Consider the following 15060-nt stretch of genomic DNA (forward strand, 5'->3'; position numbering starts at 1 on the left):
AATTCCATATGAGTTTTATCTTTCCTGGTCCAGTGGTTCTTGAGAAAAGATTTTTAAAAGATGCCATTAATTTTTTGCCAATTCATAATTATCATCTCTTGGAATAGGGCATGGCCCTTCATTTGAGCTAACTTGAATCCCCTTCACCCAAGGATACTTTGTGGCAAGTTTAGTTGAAATTGGCCTAATGGTTCTTGAGAAAAAGATGAAAATGTGAAAAGTTTACAACAACAGATAACAGACAAATTTTGATCAGAAAATCTCACTTGAGTCTTCAGCTCAGGTGAGCAAATAAGTAGAAAAGCATCAAAAAATTATATTTATTGGACTTTTCTAGATATGCTTTCTGATATCCAGATGATTTGTGGTTGTCTAATATGTACATTTATTTTTGCAACTTTCCATCTTGACCAAGATCAATATGGTTTTTCAATGGAATGAGGAATGTGCGATTTAAAACTTCAATATGACAATATCATATATCGATAACCTTTAATGATATCATCCAGAAAATAGTGTTACACAGTTATAGAATTGTGAATAACTGACCTTTACCTTTCACTATTTTACTTTTAATCAAGTCTCTACTACGGCCACAACCAATATATAGAAATACAAATAAAACAGACAATCATTGCTAATGCAAATCAATTTATTGTAACATTTTTCACCCTCCCCCCTTTTCTACAAACAAAATAAACAATAAAATTAGCACTATTCCAGCTTTTAAGCCATTAACAACCAATGATTTTCTTGGGTCACCAAAAATGCTCTGAATTAATCTGTCTTCATATAATAAATTTACATCAAAATCTCATCAATTTAAATTTATAGGTTTGGTTTTTTTTTTATACTGCTGCTCAGTACAGCCAAAGGATAGAGGAACATAAAAAATGCAAAACAAAGTGTCAATGCTGTAACATGCATTACAAGTAATAAATCTTTTATGTGAAAACTCTCTCACAATTTTGTCTGTAATGAATGTGTTATGTTTTATTTGTGTAAAATTGAACAACTGGGTTGCCACTGCCTGTATAGGAAGCCAAAAACATTTGGCACATGTGCACTAGCCCATGCCAGGATTGATTAACCAAAAGCCATATCAAAAGAAAAATAATTTGATTTCTCAAGGTTCATTTCAGCAAGACGTCACTATCTCTTAAAGAGGATACCTTAAATCAAAGGTACTTTCAATTCTTGCCATTTTTCAAAATTTTCGCTTTCAACTAAAAAGACATATACTAAATCTTTGCCAGTAAAATATTGTCGGAGCATAGAAATAGCACTTCATGATTGTAGTAATTAAAATACATTTTGCACCATTTATAATAGGGAAAAAATAGATCTGGGCATTTGTTTCATAAATACTTTGTATACATAATACAAAAATTTTCAAACTGGAAAAGGCCATGCATGTTTTGTTTGCAGTGTAAACATTGAAAGACTAGGTGGTAACGCGGACTCCTCGTCTTTATCCCTCAGTGATACCTCAGTGTTTCCAGTGTATGGTGGGGGCTATTTTTTGTTTGTTTATTTTTTGTTGTGGGTAAACAATTTGAGATGTCTCTCTCCCCTCACTCGCTCCCCTCTCTCGCGGATAGAAGTGTTTAGCAAGTCTCTCCCTCACACACCTCACTTTATAGCTTCGACTGTCAACTGATGTTAAATCCCAACACAGAAATCCTTCTGTTTCACAGTCTGTCATCTGCAAAAAAAAAAAAAAAAAAAAAAAAAAAAAAAGGCCAAGTTTACTCATTGAAATGATGTCCCACTTTCTAATGTACATTCTGGCTTAATGTTAAACTGAAGTCAAAGTTAACTGCATGAAGTGGCAAACTTGATCCATCTTCGGACAAAATCTTTAAGATCTGCAAATAAATCTAGTAAATATAACAAAGCAGCAACTTTGCATCATTTCTCATATGTAACCCTTGTCTACTGACATCATTATCTAAAATATTCTAATCAGTATACAAAATATTTCTGGGCCAAAAGAAAACCATCAACTTACCATGAGGCATTTTTTAGTTTGCGTATTTCTTTAGTAGCCCATGTGGCTAGAGTTTTGGCCTTGGATGCTTTGGACCGTCGGCCTTTGGTTAGCAATCCTTGGATGGATTCTTTGTCAACAAGTGGCAGCATACCTGCTCCAAATGCTGTACACAAATCCCTGAAAAATCACATGTATCTCATTAAACACTAATAAAACATGCTCCCTGGAGCTCGCATACTTCACAACTGACTGCCATTTTAAATGTTCATTTTACTACCTCAGAAATATCGTTTTCTCAGTTTCTATTTACACAACATTTTTCCATCTTTAGATCCTTCATATCACTGTATGTCTTCATATTTATTAAAAATGCCAATTTAATGACATCTGAGTAACCTTACCCAATAAGACCACAACAGGCTGATATATTTTCATCTGAATGATCCTCATCCAATGCTATATGTTCTATAAAGGACATTATATGACCAACATGGGGTTGTACTAGATTCACATCAGCTGGAATACAAAATTATATCATGAATTTATGATTATGTAAAAAGTTTGCTAATTTCTTATATTGTTGTAATAATGTTGAAATGTCTTGCTATTTGAAGGAGATTGACGAAATCAGTTATCTTTTATAAGAGATACATTTTTACTGATCTTTATAAGGGGAAGATCTTGGTAGATTATTTTGAAATAATTTTTTTGCATCTATAACTACAGTTGTTTGATTCCTTTTCAAGTTAACTGTCACTATACCCACCATTTGGTTGTTCCCCGTCTCCTTTTAATCCCTGCACAATTCCTGTGTAAGCTTCTAGACAACCTTCTCTTAGTTCATTCAGGTAATCAATCATGTCATAGTCAGTCTATAGAAATAAAATTTAGCTAATTTTTTGGATAAATCTTAAACATTTGAAACAATTTGGAATAGTCTAGGTAGTGTTGTCACGATGATCGATTTATAATCGATGATCGGTCGGAAAGGCTGTCGATTCTAGACAATCGATTGGAGATTTTAACAATCGATTAATCTGTATATTTCAGCACATATCTTTTTTTTTTTTTACAGTTTTCTCACTTTTATTTCAAGAACAGGCTTTTGTTATCAAAATATACATCTTTCAAGAGTTGTCCTTTACTATTTTAAAATACATGTACTTAAAATCTGTTTAAAATTAATCAAAAGATAATGATATTTGTATTTCTAAACTGAAGAAACTAAACTACATGTACTTGTTTAAAGGAAATATATTAATTTTCAGTATTTTGGGAAATACACCTGTCATTTCATATGGAAACACAAGGAATTTGCAATATTAAATGTCTTATAACAGTTTAAAAAATTAATTCCATATACATTTTAGATGATCATGTAAATTAAAACCTGATCTGTCAATGCTTACTTTTCCCAGCCAAGTAATTCCTAATCATGCAAAAATCTGTATTACTGAAATCGTTAATCAAACTGCATATTTACTGTTTTTAGAATTTCGATCTGTACAATGCACCTTTACTTACATTATTTAAGGTAATTCCACCCTCCTATGATGTCATAGGTTTTTGCAAAAACTGCAATTAGTTTAAATTCATACCAAATACAACAATACCTCTTGGAAGAATGCTTTACAATAGGTGTAATGATAAATATTGTTAAGTTAAAGAATTTTAAAAAATCATATTTTCTACATTTTAATCAATTATTTAATCTTTTAAAAATGTTGACAAGGGCAATAACTCCTTCTAAGGTCCCCTCATTCAGGCATTTGCTTTATTGTAAAAAAGTTTTCCTGATATTCACAATTCAATAGTATCTTTTAAGTAGTAAGTATTTAGGAACACTCAGCATCAGAGTTGTGCATTTTTACCAGTTTTAACATATTTTTCATAATACTGTTTACAAAAAATGTGCCTATGTTGACATTTTTGTGTATTTATGTTTCGCATCTTAAATAATATGGTGACCCATACAATTTTTGCAGTAATTGGAAAGTTTAAAGTATATTAAATGAAAATAAATGCAGTTTTTGTACTTTGAACCTATAAAATTGTAAGGGTGGAAACACCTTAACAATAAAATTCTAATTTTTATAAAATCTAATGCCTATTTTATGCAAAGGGTTACTGATTCCATTATTGGCCGATGATCGGGTCAACCGATGTTACCAATTAATCGATTCTGAGTTTCAACCGACTTGACAACACTAAGTCTAGGCATGAATGGGCAACCCCAAACTTCAAATGAAAGATACAATTTCCAGGTTTTTACATTTAAATGAACTCAGTATCTTACAAGATATGGTTGGAAAACCCCTTCATACCTTTTCTACTTGTGCCTGGGAAGCTTGTTGTAGAGTACTCATGACTATGTCCAGGTATTTCTTGAACTGAGGTCCAATGGCCAATGCAATGTCACCAAACACAGATAAAATCTGAGGTTTTACTGATCTATGCACAGTAGAATTCTGAAAAGAAAAAATATTTAAAAAAAATTTCTACTTCAAAATAAGATGCTGAAATGTGAAAATTAAATACCATAATTTTATATCAGACAGTTTATTTATCAACCAGTGAAAGGATGATGTATATCAGGCAATCACCCCTAAATTTTCAAGCAATAACACCATTATTTCATCACAGTATGGTAACATCTTTTGTCCTAGAGCTCGGCATAAATCTCCTACTAGTCCTACAGCTGCCAGACACACCTGAAAATGATAACCAAATTCATAATAGTAGTTTACACAGAATTTTACATCTACTTCAAAATTTGAAATTTTTCTTCAATGACATACTTACTGAATGTTCTTCGGAATTTTTCAAGCTAACAATCAAACATGGTTTAAATGCTTCCATATACTTCATAAAATTGTCTCCCAGAACTGAAACAAATGCATATGTATATTTTAAAATCTTACTTCTATATTATCATTATATCAAATTCCATGTATAAATGTATTTTCAGAGAAGATTTGACAGGGCAGCATACACAATGCAGTGTAAACACAGCAATTTTAAAATTCACTTGGTATAAAAGCACAGTCATAGTAAGTGATAAGTGTACCTTCTACCAGTGTGGACACAGCCAGGAGAGCATCCTCTTGTACACCCCCTGCCTTCCCAGAGGTTGTGAACATACGTAACAGAGCACTCATCACCTGGTCCGAAATGCTGGGCGCATCCTCAGGAGCCACCTTCCTGAGAACACTCTGAAAAGATACCAACAATAGGTTTTCAGATTTCTTAATTAAGAGTAAGAGAACTTCAAATCCAGAAATACTAATCAAGTGTTAACTAATGTTTAAGTCTTAACTATTTAGTAAAAGACATTTACCTAAAATACAGGTTAAAACTAATTCATCTTTCTCATACAAGTTATATTTTGGCAAAATCACATACCTGTAATGTTGCACACAACAGAGATTGTAGATCATTGTATTGGGCCCGATCTGTAGAAACTTGAATCATATTCTGAAAGACAAGGATTAACAGATGTTTTAACCTAAAAATAGTGTTGTCACGATGATCGATTTATAATCGATGATCGGTCGGAAAGGCTGTCGATTATAGACAATCGATTTGAGATTTTAACAATCGATTAATCGGTATATTTCAGCACATATCTTTTTTTTTTTTATAGTTTTCTCACTTTTATTTGAAGAACAGACTCTTTTTTCAAATTATATATCTTCAAAGCGTTGTCCTTTACGACCTATTTTACAATACATGTACTTAAAATCTGTTTAAAATAAATCAAAAGATAATGATAATTGTATTTCTAAACTGAAGAAACTAAACTACTTGTATAGATGAAATATAGTAGTTTTCAGTATTTGGGGGAATTCACTTTTCATTTCATGTGGAATCACAAGGATTAGCAATATTAAATGTCTTATAATAGTTTAAAAAATGAATTCCATATATATTTTAGATAATCATGTGAATTAAAACCTGATCTGTCAATGCTTATGTTATTCCTAATCGTGCAAAAATCTGTGTTACTTAAATTGTAAATCAAACTGCATACATACTGTTTTTAGAATTTCGATCTGTACAATGCACCTTTAACTTACATTATTTAAAAATAAAATTCTAAATTTTATTTACCCCTTGGTAAATATAATGTGCATTTTATGCAAAGGGTTACCGATTCGATTATTGGCCGATGATCAGTTGGTTAGGGTCAACCGATGCTACCGATTAATCAATTCTGATTTTCAACCGATTTGACAACACTACCTAAAAATAAATACATTTTCATGCTGCTTCATCAAATACTTCAAATTTCTTAAAGCATCATTTAAATGAGCAAGAAAAAGACATTTACCTCCATCTGCAGCACCCTTTCCAATTTTTCTAACACAACTACTGTTGTTTTTTGGACAATGGCATAGCAGTCCTAAAAATAAGACAGATTGAATTCAACTAATGTAACATTAGGCTTCGTTTTTATCTAAACACAGTCCAAATGAAGCAAACAAGCAACATGCACACAACAAAAGTAAATTCTACAAACCTTAGGACTATTTTTAATCATTTCCATTAATGCTTCATAAGCTGCATTTCTTAAATTATGTTGGTTTCCGTCAGATCTACGTAAAGAAAATCATGCAACTTTTAAGTCAAATGACAAAATTGCAAAAAAAAGAATGCTCAACATGGAAAATTTCCATAACATCAATGTTTAAATATATCATATCACAAGCCTACCTATCTGTAGTTTGAATTAGTTTTTCTATAATAGGTTCAAAGTAGGTAGATAAACAGTAAGTGGCTGGCTCCGAGTTCTCATCTCCAGTATCTGCACTATCATAGGCAGCCTCCGCTAAACTGGAAAAGGCCTGGAAAACCCAATGTTACATCAAATACTTCTGAAATCTTAATTGTATATATTCCTACACAACACAGGTGTTCATCAAAAGCTCTTTAGATAAGTGATTACTAGTATGTCCTTATATTCAGTATTTGTTAAGTACTTGAACTCTGCACTGGGTACTTTATCCTTAAAATATTAAATGTAGTCAAGTTCATGTGTTTTAAGCATACGTGATTGTAATCATCCATTTGTCTCCACAAATCAAATAGACCAGAATACACAACTGCACATAAATATAATTCCCCCAGCTCACATTATACAGTAACACCTACCCAACATATATTACTGGCGACCCTGGGTTCAGCAGCTAGGCCTTCCACCATGGCCTGTAGTAGGGGTTGTAGACATTGCTCTGTGATGACGGCGTCCGGTAAGATCTCACAGACCCGCCCCACGGTCCAGGCGGCCGTGTCCCTCACAACCACACTCAAGTCCTTCAATAACTCTATCAACATCGGCATGGCTTGCTCTACTATTGGTTTCAGCTTCACAGGATCAGGACCCTCTAAAATGGAACCTAGAAACACATTTAATAGAATGCTGATCATTATAAGAGAAAACCTGGATTTTCTAACAAATGATGAAATTTGCAGTTAATGTTTACAAAGTTGTGTTTCTGTACATGTGAACAAGGCATGCTTAAGTCATTTTCTTTTTCAGACAAATAAATTTTTACACCAACAAAAATCAATTATACTTCATACGTGTAGAGATCCTCAATAACATGACGATGAAATTACAATTTATTTACTAAAACCTTTTTATTAAACTCTATGATTAATTTATACCGTTTTTCAGGGCCATTTGGCTCAGACGACTAAAAAGTAATCTTTAATTCCATCCCTCTCATTTGTCTTTGTATATAAATGCTGATTTAATACTCAATTTCTCTGATTTGTAATTATCAAAAGAAACTTAAAATTCAGTAAGTTCAACCCACCAAAAGCCATGACAGCAGCATCTCTGAAGCGCCAGTCTTGATTGTGGATGTTGTCCTTTACGAATGGTAAGATGTGGGGTACGATATCATCTTCACACCCGGTGGCCATCAGCATCAGACAGACCCCCGCAGCCTTACACGGGTTCCATTCATCGTCATCATCAACCTCCTCCTGCATTAAAATTGTAAATTCATATTCAATTAAAAAAAAAAAGAAATTTCCCCCTAAAATGACTATTTATCATTTTCTCTCCTAATCTTATGAATATTGGTTGGAATTATAAGCATCTAAATATGGTGGAGCAGAAGGTGTTAAACATGACTTGTTTTTTAAATCTACCACTTCAACAACAGATTAATACTTAAGTATTGTATGTTATTTTAAACAAAAAAAATATATAACTCAAATATAGCATGTTACTGATTACAGAAAAAATAATGAAAATCCACTGAACAACCAAGCAAATTAGTGTAAACTGCAAGGAATTATGAATAATATTATATTTACCAAATAAATAAATTAAATCCAAGTATTCCAAGTTCAAAAATAAAATTTCATGTTAGACTGAAATTAACACTGTATTAACTTCCAGGTTACAATAATATTACAGCTGATACTCTTCCTGCTTAGTATCACGTACCTGGTAGCAATATGATCTGGCATTAGTATAAACAGGAGGTGAGCTGAATACGTACATGCATTACCTGCTTTGTCAAGCTGTGTAACAAGATAGGACATAAATACTGCAGAGCGCCTTTAGCGTAGAAACGACTCGTTCTTTCTGGCGGCCTTCCTTGCTCAGCAGCCTGAAAAAACACACACAACTGGTTATCTATTAGGACTGTGTATTAGTAAAAATCTATTTCTTTGCATTATTAGTTGAATTTATAAACACTTTCTGATAATGATGTTTAAAAGTCACACCTAATATTAACAGTTAATTTTTTTTATGACATGCCTTGTGCTCATGAAAAGAAGATATTTTATTACAAGTCATTTCATATTGGTCAATCTTAAAATTGTCATCCATATATACATCAAGCATTTTTTTTTTCATTCAAATGTTTTGCATACCTCTGACAGTTCAATGGCTAAGTCTACTTCTTCATCACAAACTGTTGACCAAAATTCAATTCCCTGGAGGGCAATTTCATCTACATCACTCTTCATGGCTTCCATTGTTATCTGTAAACCAAAGCAAATCTCTCAATGACCAACATTTTATCTGCCTTTTACTTGAGAGCTTCATTTTTTAAGAGGGGTTATTTCAGCTATGGTGTCTATAGAAAATGGACAAAGCACACTACTCACTGCAAAAAGTGCTGGGCCCATGTAGTGTTCCATGTACATGTAATAAAGGGACATAATCTTCACCATACACTGTAAAGCTGCAACTCTAACCTGTAAAACAAAGCCACAAAATAATTTACTTTTTTAAAGAAATACTTTTATTACTAAATCGTGTATGTTTACAATAAAGATGTTCTTTTCTACTGCTGTAATATTTTTTTTTCCATCTAAAATCTTGATGCTTTGAGTTGAACACCTCACCCTTGTGTCTGGTGATTGGGTTGCTTCACATACAACTTGCATGATGAAATGTCTTTCCGTCTATAAAATGAAGAAAAAAATGCATTTAATATTCATAAAAGAAACAAGAAGTTTTTAAACAGTAGATCAACAAGTCAATATGACCAATCTGAATTAATTTACCTCTTTGTCAAAATTGGCTTTTGTAAATTCTAGGGAATTCAATAATGCGTTTGTAGCTGCAAATCTCACATGGTTGCTAAAATAGGAAATACAACAATGTAAGTTAGTTTGAAATGAATAAATGTTATCAGCCAATAAAGGATTCTTCAATTCACATCAATCGATCTATGAGGAAAAGATTTCACATTTACTTTAATTATATTGAATAAATTATCTCTTTAAAATCAAATGAAGTTTTTAAGTAATAAAATAATAACCTAGGTTCTTCCTTCTTCATTCCATGAACAATAGCTGTCAGAATTTCATTGGACTGACTTTGTAAAATCTCTGGATCCTAGAAATCAAAAATTTATTTCAATACCCAGAAATAAAATTGACAGATTTTTGCAAACAATAAGTATTAAAATATTTATAATAACCTGAGAAAGGAGAAAAATTCCCCTTTTTCAAATAGAAAAGTTCCAATTAAACAGAGAATATTTAAAACATCATGAAACAATAACAGCATATCCTAATTCACAATCCTAGTCATTCAAACGCTTTTAAAAGGATTATTCAAGCTTCTAGTTGATATTGATCGGTAAACATGTGCCATGTCCATGATGTCAAAAATATACGTGTCCGATTGCAGAGTTCAAAAATTTATTAAATCAAAACCCAGGGAGTAACAACAAAAACAATAAACATGAAAAACAGAATTGATTTGTGATAGATATTGAGAGAAAAAATTAAATACTGTATAGGGGATTAACGGGTTGTAATTTTCATCAAACAAACAATTACATGTAAACGACATTCTTCAGCGTTATTTTTATTTCACGAACAACAGGGTAGGTCTATATAAAATTGTAGTAAAACAAGTGCAGTTATTAAAAGTTCTACACTCTAAACGTCAAATGACTTTCCTATATGCTATTACGATGAGTGCATGTCATTTCAACGCGGCGAAAACCCAATGGACGGAAGTAAATGTGTTTATTAAGTTCGCCGAAATAATATCTTCCACATCTTCAGTAAGTTAGATATTTATTTGAATGATTTTTTAAACCAAAATGATAAAAACTAATATGCATGATAATGCAGGTGACAAATACACATGGTAACATTAGTTACGGAGGATTAATCAAAACCCATGGGCCACGTGTTTTGATTGATGAAACATCTAGCGTTGGCTATTAAAACAGCTTTTTAACAAACACGAGTTATTATCTGCCGATTTGAATTAAAGTAAAGCGTGATAATTAAAATAATTGAATGACGAGTACCACTCGTAATTACTGAAACGACCATGTACTGCATGTACATGTATATCAACCTGTCGTAGTCAACCTATCGTAGTCTATTCTCAAATTTCCAAATAAAACATGGAGATTATTGAAAAATTATTCACTGTTTCTTGAATTCATGGATTTATTAACACCGTGAATATAGCAAATATTAACACCGCGAGTTATTTTCCCCCTATACAGTAAAGTACTGACCTGGTTTAAATTTTTTTTTTGTTGTTTAATATTTTGTCTCAAAAGTGAAGATTTTGTGGCCACACACTCAGAAGGGGATTTTGCTCCATTTATTTAAAAATTTTCGGACCCCCCTAGAATATTCGCGCCTCCGGCGCTCAGGTCGAGCCTGCTGCTCTCATTTTTCCCCTTTACATATAAAACGGTAGTAAAACAAAATAGCTAGATAAATCCCTGTGAGACCTGTTCATCAGTTATTTCAATGCTATAAATCTTACAATGTCTTGGCAAATGTATCCGATGGCCTCTAGCGTAGCTTCCTTCATCATTTCGGTACTATTCTGGTTGGTCACATTGCTAGTCAGCACGGCTATCAAATCAGGCCATAGACCCGCGGGAAGCTCGGCACATGCTACGTAGGCCACACACTGGGCCGCTGAACTTGGACGGATTGTTTCTGTTCCCAATGCAGCCAAAATCTAAAATCATCAGAAAATTTCATTACAAACAATTCAAACATAGTTGGAACAAGATACAAAACTACATAATTTCCACAAAACCAGGTAAGAGTGTTGTCACAAAATCAGCAAATAGAACTTACATTTGCTTTCACTGTATTTCTGACTTCTTCTGGAAATGACAGCCATCTCTGTTGGTATTCGGCCTTGATGTTTGGATCTTTTGAGTAGAGAGCATTTTTCAACTGTAGCCCAGCCTGCATTCGTGTGACAGGACTGTTGCCTCCATGCTTTAAAATCTCCGACAGGGATTTCAAAAATTCTTGCTAAAAAGATTAAAAAATGTAATTTATTATTATTATTTTATTTTTTTTATAAATATCCTTAACTGAATTTGAAACTGTAAATTAAAGAGAACCGTCTAAAAACTTCTTCCTTTTCTATTTGTTTTGAACATAATCACAATGTGTCTATGTGTTCCAATTAATAAACAAAGTTGTCCTCTTCCCAAAATTTAATATTTTGGAAATCGGGTTTTGAATTAAGGTGTTATTCCTCACTTCTTATACATGAATTTGGCAAGTGTGATATATCTAATTATCTAGGAGTGAAAGGGGGTGGGGTGTAATTGATTGATGTACTGACAAGGCCTCCACAGAAAAAGAATGTTCAATGCCCAGAGGAATTTATTTCTAGTCTGTGATTTTTTTCTGAATTTATAAAACTGGTACTCTTAAAAAGACAAAGAAGAAAAGGAATTCTCTAACATCTGCCCCCTCCCCTTCCAAGGAAATATGTTGTCACGGTTTTAAATACATGTTTCTTACTTGTTTAAGTCCAATTTAGAAATAGTTTTTTTTATAAGTTAAAATCTCCAACTCCTGTTTTCAATAATGATTAATTGCTGTGTGTCATCTATTATAATGTGTAACATTAAATAGGTGATTGGGTTGGTTGTTTGATTAAGCGATTTTCAATTAAATATTAGTGTGAATTATAGCACTTATAAAATATCATTTGCTAAAAAACCAAGACATGTATCTCAGATCAGTAAACCTATTTATAAACACAATTATCAAAATGCTATGTATCACATTTTACGTAATATATGTACTTTAACAAATAATACAGAATAGTCATTGGAATAATTAAAAATAGAACAAAAATCTCCAAAATGGTAGTAATTAATGACTAATGACATGTACTACTGTATACAGGGTTATTTTTGCCCCGTGTTATTTTGCCCTCTTGAACTTGTTAACAATTTTGCCCCATTTTAAATTCGCCCAGTCATAGTTCTGTTTAATAAATTATTAGGTGTAATTTGAATTCGTCCCATTTTAAATTTGCCCAATCAAGGAGAAGGCGAAAATAAAACGGGGGCGAAAATTTCCATGTATACAGTATTAACAAGGGATAATAATGATTTCAGTATTTGATTAAAAGAAATAAATCGTTGGCTACGTCTGGTGCGAATCATCAGAGATCAAAATCACAGCTCTGATAATAAAGGATGAAAATCATATCATTGAGACTAAACTATTAGATATGCACTCTTGCCACTATCTTCTACATTTTGTCAACATCAGTTTTGCCACTAATATGGGCATCTTGTGGCTGCAGATCTGTAGTGTTAAGATTTTATACATTTATAATGCTACAGATCCTGTCATGGAAAAAAGGTGCAATTTACGGTACAGTATTTTATTATGCACTTTTGCGGAGAATTTCTCCACTTTTACAGCATCGGTCAATTAACTACCTTTCACTCACTAATTCTAAAGCATATTATCTCACTAATCTATATATTTTATCCATCTCCCAACCCTTTATTGTTGTCTCTACAAGTGATAAACTCACTTGATTGAAATGATTTGTTAGATTGCTGAAAATTCACTGCAAGCGAGTTTATTACCTGAAGACACAACTATAAATGGTTGGGAGGTGGATAAAATATAGATTAGGTAAATATTGTGCCTAGAATAAGGGAGTGAAAGGTAGTTAATCTGTCGATGCTAGAAAGCGGAGAAATTATCCCTAGAAGTGCACAAAAAATATTGTACTGTAAATTGCATTATGGGATCTGTAGCGTTATGGTCAAAGACAAATATATAAAACCATAACGCTTTAGATCTGCCGCTAGACATCTTGTAGACTCGAGTTTTTCGGTTGACAAAAAAAATGTGATGTGAAAGCTTGTTTTTATAACATACTTGAGATCATATCATATCCTGTTTGTTCCTAACCTGTTAAAAAAGTGAGGGCAAGCGAGAAAGATTATATTCTGGAAAATGAAGTCTTGTGGGCAAGATTGAATTCTGGAGCAAAATAAATACACCAGATAATAACTGACACCATGGTTAATCTGACAAAAAAATCTGAAATATATAGAGTGTATTATTCTTATGGCCCACACAGATTTACACGTGCATTTACCCTTGCTTGAGCGAGGTCAAAACCAAAACTACATCACTTACTAAATTAGTCTGTGCGGCCTGTTCTAGAAATCGTTGTGCAGCTTCTAATTCTTGTTGGTCTAAAATGAACAAAAAGTTTCAATAATCAGCTGATAAAATGAATCATTCGTCGAAAATTTGTAATGATCATCACTTTTTTTTTATGAAATGTGTCATTCACAATTCTCGTTTTTTCCTCTTTGTATTCATTTACAAAATACCTGGTGAGACCGTCTTCTCAAGTACACTCAGTAGATCCATTTTCTCCGCATACACCTGACTGTAGATATAATTTAATGTCGATATATAAACTACAACAGTTCCTTTCTACTGGACCGGTACTCCATGTGCAATGCGGACGAATTCAAAATGGCGGAGAAGAGGGTATGATCACAACACACTATAGAACACAACTTTTCATTGGTAGAATTTGCAACAAAGGGGCGGATACTTAAAATTTTAACTAATCAAAATTTCGGTATGATAAATATATTTTATACTTGCGTATTGATGAAAGCTCACATTTTTATAATTAATTACACAAAAATAAACTTTTTTGGTTCATGTTTAACTCAATTATACGGTTTTTACAAAAACGAAAGCATATGTCACACATCAATTAATTTCTGTGGCGTATATGAGTACGCGTAATAGAATATGTAAATAGGCACATTGATTAGTTCACAATTTTCGCGCCAAAAATCTATTCCAACCTAGTTCATGAAACTTTGAAATACTTAAAAGAAATTATCTAATAAATTTGTTTCAAAATGACCCCATTAGTTCAAAGTTGCTTGCCCCCTCCGGCCCTTCCCCGGTGTTCCCAAAGGTTCTTTAACTTTATTGTTCAATGACATATACTGATTCATATATTGATATTTGCCAGGCAAAATGTATATATATACATGACCCACAGCTTGAACTAGCCTTTGAAAAAATTCTTATTTCATAAGTACTCAGTCTCTCAAACTTAGACAGAACAAAATGTTCTTTAGAAACGAGAACGTTCGTCGTAATGCAATCAGACACGTACGGCACAAAAATGTAGCATATTACTCCCGTCTTTTTTTCCAGACAAAGTTTTTCTACGTGTGGAAATGTTCATAAAAAGCCCGGTTGCCCCTTTCAACTTTTGGTTGCAGTATTGTCAACTAGACTCA

The 15060-nt window shown here is 32.7% G+C and overlaps 1 protein-coding gene across 3 annotated transcripts; it reads right to left on the reverse strand.

Annotated features, from left to right (window-relative positions):
- Window positions 1–634: 634 nt before the first annotated feature.
- On the reverse strand, window positions 635–14288 carry LOC134245643 (importin subunit beta-1-like). 3 transcript variants are annotated; one of them, XM_062727925.1, is made up of 24 exons: window positions 14122–14288; window positions 13922–13980; window positions 11588–11770; window positions 11265–11465; window positions 9784–9860; window positions 9527–9602; window positions 9365–9424; window positions 9125–9214; window positions 8888–8998; window positions 8518–8619; window positions 7813–7984; window positions 7145–7389; window positions 6707–6837; window positions 6513–6588; window positions 6324–6395; window positions 5396–5467; window positions 5061–5205; window positions 4796–4878; window positions 4597–4704; window positions 4318–4461; window positions 2760–2865; window positions 2395–2509; window positions 2012–2170; window positions 635–1705 (listed from the first exon to the last, which is right to left on the reverse strand). In XM_062727925.1, coding segments are annotated over exons 1-24 (2628 nt in total). In that variant the 5' UTR covers window positions 14162–14288; the 3' UTR covers window positions 635–1704. The 3 variants fall into 3 exon arrangements, with proteins under 3 accessions (XP_062583909.1, XP_062583908.1, XP_062583907.1); XM_062727924.1 differs by having other exon boundaries at window positions 8509–8619; XM_062727923.1 differs by lacking the exon at window positions 635–1705 and having other exon boundaries at window positions 2008–2170; window positions 8509–8619.
- Window positions 14289–15060: the final 772 nt, after the last annotated feature.

Source organism: Saccostrea cucullata, unplaced genomic scaffold, assembly GCF_032062105.1.
Source record: "Saccostrea cucullata isolate Sc308-1 unplaced genomic scaffold, CSIRO_AGI_Scuc_v1 ctg181, whole genome shotgun sequence".
NCBI lineage: Eukaryota > Metazoa > Mollusca > Bivalvia > Ostreida > Ostreidae > Saccostrea > Saccostrea cuccullata.